Below are 9,962 nucleotides of genomic sequence, written 5' to 3' on the forward strand. Positions count from 1 at the left end.
TAACTGCCTTGCTCAGGGGCAGAATGACAGATTTTTACCTTGTCAGCTCGGGGATTCGATCCAGCAACCTTTCGGTTACTGGCCCAACACTCTAACCACTAGGCTACCTGCCTTACGCACATCATAATACATATTTTACAGATCATTATAAAAGTCTACTTCAACAAACAGCAGGACACTTAGCGCCTAACAGTCAACGGTTTCTGACGGATGATATTAGTTGTGGTCATCACTACACAGAACATACATGTAAAGACAGCGTGCATAAAGTCCCAAACGGCACCCAATTCCCCATACAGTACACTACGTTTGGCCAGGGCAAATTTGGTGCAACCACAGTCTCTTGTAACAGATTTGTTTGTTTCCAGGTTCCCGAGGTTAAGTAAGCCAAGAACACATACAGACACACAGTCAGAGACAGTATCATTTAATTCACAATACTGTATTTCTTTATTGAAACCCTGAAGGAAGCTAGATAGAAAGGCGGTGGCCATTGTTTTGTGCCTCATCTTCCTCTAGCTCAGTCAGACAGAGCCAGTTATAATACATCATGTTGAGGTAACAGGTACAGTAATAAATTATTAATTATTTTAAAAAACACTTACAAGAAACTCAGATCAATAATAAAAAAAAGTATCAAACATACTTGATACGATATCATTGATTTCGTCAGACATATCTTTTTTTTTTGTAAAATACTGCCAAAGACCATGTCTGTTGCTTCATACCCTGGGAGGTAGAACTTTTACTGTACCTCAGGGTGAAGTACAGCAGGGTCACTCCAGGATTATGTTCAGTAGGCACGAAACAGATGAAAATGGACTGAAACGTGGATTGATTAATTGGACTCCAATAACAAATGTCAATTTTTGTTGTCCATTGCAAACTGTTTTTCTACAGTGTGCCCTACTGAACACAACCCAGGGCTGAGAGCATAGAACACAGGAGGTTGGTGGCACCTTAATTGGGGAGAACAGGCATGTGGTAATGGCTGGAACGGCATAGTATTAAATACATGGTTTCCATGCGTTTGATGCCATTCCATTTGCACCGTTCCAGCCATTATAATGAGCCGTCCTCCCCTCAGCAGCCTCCACTGGTATAAACTGTTCTGTCCAACCGACATGAGACAAGCAAATGGGCTACATGGTATTGACATAATTATGATAAGCTCAGTTTTTCCACATTCAGTCAATTTCTATTATGTCTTCCCTTTCATCATTTGCAATTTTTCAACACATGCAGATATGAAAGTCAAAATCTATTCAAAGTGCAAAGGTACTTCCTTCATTCAAGGGCAAATTTCTAACCAGTGGTGTATTCATTAAATGTTTCAATGGAAATCATTTAAGAACCAAAACAGAAGCAAACTGAACAAACGGAACAAAACAGGGAGGGACCTACCTGAATTTGTCCAATAGAAAGTCTAGTGTTCGTGCAAAAGTTTTCCATTTGGAGTTTGCAACACAATTGGCGTAATGAATACACCCCAGATGAACAAGCCCCCAAGTTTTTTTTGTTTAGTGCTTTAACAGTACAAGCCATTTCATAGGTATTAAATACTCCCTATTAGACAAGAGAAATCTAACATCTTGTTGCTTGGAGTAACTGATCCCCTCAACCTACAAGCCAGATTCCCCACCAGAAAAATGTAAATAAAAAGTACTAACAGCCACATCCACTTCTCTTCAGGACCCCAAAGCCAAATCCTCCTATGCCTGTGGCTAGTGCAGATAGAATATACTTCTTTATCGTTTCAGAATTTAACATTCAACACCATGGAGAACTTACAAACACTCAGATCATAGGTCCCTAACAACATCTAACATCACATCTCCCCACCCAGGAGAATACCATGAAGACCACCTCCATGGAGAGCATCATCACTGCGCTGTCTGTAAATCAGTCAGTTCATAAGGAGCTCTTCCTGGAGTGCTTTTTTCTGACCAATCAGGGGAAGCGGGCAGGCAGTGATGCCCCTATAAGACCCCACTTGGGCATGCCTTGGAGTGAAGGGTTTTCTTTGACACCATAACAGTCAACAGTCAGTTCCTTATCTCCCCCAATTCCCCCTCCAGTTGTTGGTTACTGCCAGTCTGTAGTTCTCTCTTACATCATTGCTAGCAGCGGCGAGGGGCGACACCATCACAAAATGACACAGTGGACTTTGTGAGAACCCGTAGATCTTTCTCCTCGCCACTTCATCTTCTTCTTCTTCTTCAGGCTCCTCTCTGGGATCTGCTGCCTGCACAGGAGGAAGAGAGAGAAAGACAGAGCAAAATAGAGAGAAGGGATGGGGGAGAAAGAGGGTGTAGAAAAAAAAAGAAATTAATAGGAAAGGAGGGTATGTAAAGGAGGGAGTAGACAAGAGAAGGGAGCGCGAGGGTTAAAAATCAGATAGTCTTGCTGCTTGGGTAGCTTGGCTAGAGGGCCTCAAAGTCTTTATGTGAAACTCTAAATGCCTGACAAACAGATGAGTGGGCCCTCCAGCAGGATATGACCACACCGAACATCAACACATACTGGATTCCTCTGAAATTACACGTCTGTTCATTCAGGACATAGCTACAGTTTTCCCCCAACCCTTTAAGACTTTTGCATATACAGTATGTTTGCAAAGGGAAACCAAAATGGTGGTTCTCTATTATTCAAGCATGAATTGAATCAAATATTATGATCAAGCCTATACAATTCTTAAAACATAGCCTTCAAGTCTAGTAGTTTGGCCGACCTTATAACCCTGACTAGTTCATGGAACGCCTTGTCCACATTCATAGGGGGATCCTTGGCACTTGTCTCAATGTATGTGATCTGTGAAAAAAACAAACAAAAACACATTGGTCAAACATTGTCAGGAAAATGACATAGTACACAAGCAAAAAAAATAGACTAGTGTCCGACTTTGCTAGTGCTACAAGGTATACACAAATACTAATGATGCTTTTCCGGCTCATAACAAGAGATGCGAATTTTGCAAGTAAACAAAATGTAAGCTTAGATCTGCAAACACAATTTCATACACTCGGTGGTGTCCTCTGAAATAGCGTGTTCTAAAACAGTAAATGCCAACTTGGCTATATTTGTGATTTCCTCCCCACCACAGAGCCTCTGTGCACAGTCAATCCCAGAGGCCTATATCGCACCCTGTAGCTAACGCCGAGTCAGCGTCCCTGCCTGCACCCAAAAACCTCTCTCCCAGGGACAGCAGCCCAGAACACACAGCCCATAGAACAGCCCCAGTCACTGACAACAGCAGTGGGGAAAGGACTTCTACAGGTTCAACTACGGCCGTGACTTTTTCCTGACCATGAAAGACTGGCCAAAAATTATCCATTCAAACTTTATCAAAAGTACATTAATCAATTTGGACACTGTACGGCATCAAACAAGATATTAAAAACAAAGGATTCAGAGATCAAGCTGCCCCACTCCTTGTCTGAGCTAACACTGTACTCACATTGTGTTTGGCAGCCATTTCCTGCCCCTGGTCGCTGGTGATTTTGCGGAGGTGAACCAAGTCCACCTTATTGGCCACCAGCACCATGGGAAAGGCCTCCCTGAAGGAGAGCAGAAGGAGAAGGACTGAAGAACAGATGCATCTCATTCAACATTACATGTGTACAGTTACACCACTACACAACCTGACTGGAATGGAAACATTGAATGGGGAAGGACTTGTTTCCCTTTGTCGTGAACAAGAGATACAAAAAAGAAAAGCATGTGTAGATGAACCCTTGAACAGTGAGTGTTAGAGGGAACACACAAAAGATTGCGGCAGAGAACCCAGTCGGAGGCATTCGTTACAGTAGCAGCAGTCTCGTGTAGGTGTCTGGCCCATAAGGCACGCATCATTATCAAGAGCTGGGCCTCACCTGTCTTTGACCCTAAGGATGAGCTGGTGGAAGCGGTCCACATGTTCAAAGCTGGCCTTGTCTGTCACAGAGAACACGATGAGGAAGCCGTCCCCCGTCCTCATGTACTGCTCCCTCATAGCACTGAACTCCTCTTGGCCTGCCGTATCCAGCACTGTGCAATTACACACATACAGGTACCAGTGTTAAAGGTTTTACAGATGCTACTGGGAATCATCTTCTTGCTTGTTTTCATATGAATGATTGGAAACGCTACAAGCTATCAATTGCAAAAAAAATGCACATATTGTTTAGGTCTAAATCTGTGAAACTACATGGGAATACTGTACCACAACAGTATGTTTCATTAAAACTCTAAACATAATTGATAAAGGACACCAGCCCTTCCTAACCCAGAGACAGTGAGAAAAGGTCTCCCTACCGTCCAGGATGGCCCACTGTCCATCTATCTCCGTGTGTTTCAGGTAAGAGTCCTCGATGGTGGGGTCATAGTCAGACACAAAGATCTTCTGGAAGAACTGGATGGTGAGAGCGCTCTTCCCCACTCCACCATCCCCCACCACCACCAGCTTGTACGTGAGGAGGTTGTCGCTAGGCACCGCGCTGCTGGTTGCCATGGCGACGGGCGGCTGGCTATACCTGGAACACAGCAGGAGAGGAGGGAGGGAGATATGAGGAGTATGAGACTGCTGCTGCTAATTCATAGCCAGGGAGACCAGAGTACACAGAACAATGCATCACACACACCAGCCCCTCAGAGAGAGAACATCAGCTAGCTATCGACACCTCAGTCAGTCAATCTCAGCTAGAAGGGCTTGCCGAAAGTGCTGTAGTAAAGAATAGGAAATAGATGTATACAACGTGTGTAATAAACCAAACACCTTGAGCAGCAGAGCCTTTTAGATATAAATGAGTTTACTGTATATGACTGAGCTGGAGAAAACCCCCTGGTCACTGATTGGCTGTCTGTATGAGGAAGTGCCTTGCATAGCCAGCCAGTCAGTGGTGTAACGGCGAGGCTCTCCCTCCCATTATGTAGGCTATTCTGTTTTCTCCTTATGAGACTGCCAGAATAGCATGGAGCCACCAACCACTCTCCCAGCACCATTATGAGCAGGGGAAATACAGTCTAGACATATTGATTACTGTGCTTTGTAATTATGGCTTTCGGGGGGGGAATAAAAAGTCTGACTTCTCTGAAAGAGTAGCCTCTAAAGCAACTGTGGTGGTGCAATTTCACCAGCTTCCACAAAAACTACTCCAGATTCACTGAATAGATTGGTTTAATACTCTGTTGCCTGACGTTTTCCATCTCACACTGTATTTAAAATGTTTTTCTACTGCGATTTAGTAAGAACCTGGTCCTTCAAAAACATGGACACATTACAGCAAATTATTTCGTGAACCAAATGCTGTACTGGTAAAAGGCAACAGCTTTCACAAGACATGTCAAGCCACTAAGAGAGTGGTTGATAAACAAGGAAAAGCCAACTGAGGACAACTAGCTTGAGAAAACAGCAGAGTGTGGTGGTCATCCCCAACCATTAAAAGTGTTAGAACTTTCTCCAACAGCAGGATAGCGTGAGGGAATATGCTTGAATGTCTTTGAACATGCCTGACCTCAAGCTGCATAGGAGGACAGGATAAGGGTAGAGGACAGACTGTGCATGCATTCAGAGAACACAGCCTTGGCTCAGCCCAGGCAGTGGGTAGAGAACATGGCAGTGGGCCGCAGGAAACAGCTGTCAGCTGGTGACGGCAGCCCTGCCACCTTCCTGCTCGAAACAATAGAGGGAAGGAAAGACATTTCCTTCCTCAAGAGGCCCAGTCAGACCCCTGGAGAAGGATATACTGTAGGAGCTCCCTGCCTCCCTCACAAGGGAACAGCTAGCTTGAGGGAACAACCTGCACATCCTAAAACATACTGTACCACTTCATCAGTCAGATGAAGGCCCAAAAAACTGTCACGTCATAGGCCCAGTCACCCAAGTCATAGACCATTCTGGCTGCTTCTGCACGGCAAGCGGAGTGCCAAGTCTAGGTCCAAAAGGCTTCTTAACAGCTTCTACACCCAAGCCATAAGACCGCTGAACAATTAATCAAAACGGCCACCCACACTATTGCATTGACACCCCCTCCCCCTTTGTTTTTACACTGCTGCTCCTCACGGTTTATTATCTCAAAATGCATGTGAGCCAATCAGTTGTGTTGTGACAAGGTAGGGTAAGTATACAGAAGATAGCCTTATTTGGTAAAAGTTCATTAGAGTTACCAGCCTCAGAAATTGCAGCCCAAATAAATGATTCACAGAGTTGAAGTAAGACACATCAACAGTTCAGAGGAGACTGTGAATCAGGCCTTCATGGTCAAATTGCTGCAAATAAACCACTACTAAAAGGACACCAATATTAAGAAGAAACTTGCTTGGGCCAAGAAACACGAGTGAGACATTAGACCTGGCGGAAATCTGTCCTTCGGCCATCCAAATTTTAGATTTTTGGTTCCAACCGTGGTGTCTTTGTGAGACGCAGAATAGGTGAACGGATGATCTCCGCATGTGTGGTTCCTACTGTGAAGCATGGAGGAGGTGGTGTGATGGTTGGGGGGGTGCTTTATTTAGAAGTCAAGGCACCCTTAACCAGCATGGCTACCACAGCATTCTGCAGCGGTACACCATGCCATCTGGTTTGCGCTTAATGGGACTATCATTTGTTTTTCAAAAGGACAATGACCCAACACACCTCCAGGTTGTGTAAGGGCTATTTGACCAAGGAGAGTGATAGAGTGCTGCATCAGATGACCTGGCCTCCACAATCACCCAACCCAATTGAGATGGTTTGGGATGAGTTGGACCGCAGAGTGAAGGAAAAGCAGCCAAGAAGTGCTCAGCATTTGGGCACTCCTTCAAGACTTGAAAAAGCATTCCTGGTGAAGCTGGTTGAGAGAATGCCAAGCTTGTGCAAAGCTGTCATTGTAAAGGGTGGCTACATTTGTTTAACACTTCTTGTTTCCTACATGATTCCATAGTTTTGATGTCTTCACTATTATTCTACAATGTAGAAAATAGTAAAAAATAAAACTTGAATAGGTGTGTCCAAACTTTTGACTGGTACTGTATATTTTTTTTACTTTCATTTATTTAGTCAATATTTTCTTTTTCTTGAACTGCATTGTTGGTTAAGGGCTTGAAAGTAGGCATTTCACAGTAAGGTCTACAACTGTTGTACTCCGCACATGTCACATAACATTTTATTTTAAGTACCGCTGATCACCCAATTCATACCATTTCTTACCACTCAAGTCCAGCTCAGATCTGTCTCACTCATCTAGGATTCTTATCTAGGTGCTGACGGCTGAACAATGACTAAGGGAGTGCTGACTGATGCCCTACAGACAGGAAAACTTACCTAGATGTCCAGTAAAGGGCGTGTCATCACCCCCACTACTAAATGGCCAGGGTGCCAACTAAAGTCCTGTTGACTGTACATGAGGTCACAAGATTCTGCATACAAATGAGATCAGTAGATTATGGGGCTTCATCTGTGATGACTCAATGGCAGTAGGGAGCATCACACTCTAATCCTACCACCTCTGAGCAACTACTCTGCTTCTTTCATATCAACTGCAAGTATACACAATCACATAATGGACATCTCTGTACTCTGAACTGGACAGCTTTGTGCTCGATACTCTAGACCACGTTTGTCAACTCATCATTTAATCTGATCAGAACTCATGCATTACATATGTTGCTACTAAAAGACTGACTGTACATAACTTGGTAAAGAGTAGGTTGTGACTTGAGATTAAGATGCCTCTTCAGTGAATCAACGTTGGCCTACCTCACCAGGCTGCTGTCAGTGGACTTTATGTTGCATTTCATACAGTAACACCTTGTGAGAGTTCTTTGGTTGACACGGTTCAATAAACCTGCTTCTCTAAAACAAAAGAGTTCAAGCTGCTTTGAACAAGTTTAAATTAAAAATGCAGTACCTTCATTGGCATGTCAACTTCTTTGATTGAATAACAAGTGAAGAAGCTTCACCATCATGACACTTGTTGCAGAATTATCTGGTGATTTCACTAGGCTAGTAATAGTCAGATGAATATGTGTAGCTATATTGAAGGTTGCCTTATACATCAGACTGTTACCATGGTTACGCCATGGCTATTCAGTCTGAAAGAAGTCGCCCTAAAAAAAGGTGCAAGTCTCTACATGCCAGATTTTATTTAACAATGATATTATAAAACTTTACCAACCGCACGGTTGTCCGTGCGGTTGGTCCTTTTGACGGTAAGAACGGGAGCTAAAATGTCCACAGGAAAGTAATATTAACCTGACTTCTTGGGGCACCAGTCTGTATATGGCTCTGTCAGCTTGTATTTCCGGTTTGCATTTTCAATCTCCTGATGCATTGCACGTGATGCACAATATGTAAACAATAGTAGAAGATAACAGTTAGAGCATTAGGCCAGTAACCAAAAGGTCACTGGTTCAAATACACCAGCTGTCAAGGTGACAAATACACTGACCAGCTAATTTAAAGTCAGGCTAATAACACTTCCCTGTGGATATTTTGTTTCAGATCACCTCTGACATAAGGGGAAAAAAATAAAATCAGAACACAGGTAAAGTAAGTCCAAATTAGGTTTATTCAACATTCTGACTTGTAATGGGACTGCTTGGAAATGTTGAGCCTACATGTTAGAGACGAGAGTATAAGTCCTTCCACTCAATTGGATTCTAAAAGAGACTAATATATTGAAGGCTGCATAATGATGGGTGACCTCATCCTATGATGTGGTGCCTGAAGAATCCTTCAATAGAAATTCTGTAATGATTATAATGGATCTATTCATACATGACTAGTTGAAAAGGCTAGTGTGAAGTATAAACATTGTAACAAAGTAGCTAACTGTATCAATTGAGTTTGTTCTTGTGATGTTTCATTTCATCCCCTGCAAATTATGACAATTCTAATGGAAAGTAGATTAAACACTACTAGGCTACGGTTTACTTCCTCCCTGACAAAATTTGACAAGATTATTCTCATGTTGAACTAAATCAGTGATGTATAGGAACAGCTGTAGAGAGTTATCGCCCTTGGATAGAGGATTTTTGTTGCTTCTTGAATGTCAAATCTTTTAGAGAAGTTTGCTGCATCAAGCAATTTCCGCAAATGGAATATTGGCGTCCATTTCTTGAATCAGAGGCCACACAATGTTACAATGTTGTAAGAAATTAAATCCACAGTTAAATTGCAAAAACCCAAGTCAAATTAGATAAATATTTTCCAAAGCACAGTACAAGACTTGATAAGATTTACCAAGAATGTTTAAGTAGCTGCGATGAAGTGGCAGCCTAAAACGAACGACGACAATTTCAGCAATAACTTACCAATATTATGATATCCGTTGCCGTGAAAGAACGCTCCAGCAACCACTTCAAACACAAATATTCCTCATCCCTCTCTCTGTCCGTTACCTCAAATCATTGCCATCATTTTACCTTTGTGACCGGAATGTGCCTCACATTACCGCGATGCAATCCGCTATGTAGCAAATCTTTATATTGCAACAGCTGATACTAAAAATAGAACGGCCTCATAAGGGTGGACACTTGTTGGTTAAAAATGTTTTCCTTCTTCATCATGTCATGACTGATATAAAAATGTAGTCTACATGTAAAATCATTTAAGCCTTCACAAGAATATACTTCTTTTTTTTTAATGCCAAAATCAGTTGATTTGTTTTTTGGAATGCCCCTTTTTAAGAAAGTGGACTGTTCCGTTTTGTCGACGCCCCCCCCAGACTGGTTTAAAGACATACTTTTATCTAAATCAGGAATGGGCCCTTTTTGTAGCCCCAAAATGTTTGTCTCTGCCCCATGAAAAATGTGTAATTATTTGAAATTGGTTATAAACTACAAAATCTTCTCTCAGTAATAAAATTACTAAATCTTCTCTCCAACACAAGTCAAAATGTGTAGAATTGCATGAAATTAACTTTAAAACTAAAAAAAGTTCTCTCCACTGTCAAGAGGTGGGCCGCTAACATGTTTTACTCACAGGTTTCTCTTAGGGCTAGGGT

The 9,962-nt window shown here is 42.5% G+C and overlaps 1 protein-coding gene across 1 annotated transcript; it reads right to left on the reverse strand.

Annotated features, from left to right (window-relative positions):
• Nucleotides 1-411: 411 nt before the first annotated feature.
• Nucleotides 412-9,593, reverse strand: LOC106586304 (ras-related protein M-Ras). Its single transcript, XM_014173450.2, has 6 exons — nucleotides 9,271-9,593; nucleotides 4,294-4,511; nucleotides 3,873-4,026; nucleotides 3,458-3,557; nucleotides 2,732-2,811; nucleotides 412-2,245 (listed from the first exon to the last, which is right to left on the reverse strand). The coding sequence occupies exons 2-6, from the start codon at nucleotides 4,487-4,489 to the stop codon at nucleotides 2,146-2,148; spliced, it is 630 nt and encodes a 209-aa protein (XP_014028925.1). The 5' UTR covers nucleotides 4,490-4,511; nucleotides 9,271-9,593; the 3' UTR covers nucleotides 412-2,145.
• Between the last annotated feature and the right edge of the window lie 369 nt (nucleotides 9,594-9,962).

The sequence above is a fragment of the Salmo salar genome, chromosome ssa25 (assembly GCF_905237065.1).
Source record: "Salmo salar chromosome ssa25, Ssal_v3.1, whole genome shotgun sequence".
NCBI classification, from domain to species: Eukaryota; Metazoa; Chordata; class Actinopteri; order Salmoniformes; family Salmonidae; genus Salmo; species Salmo salar.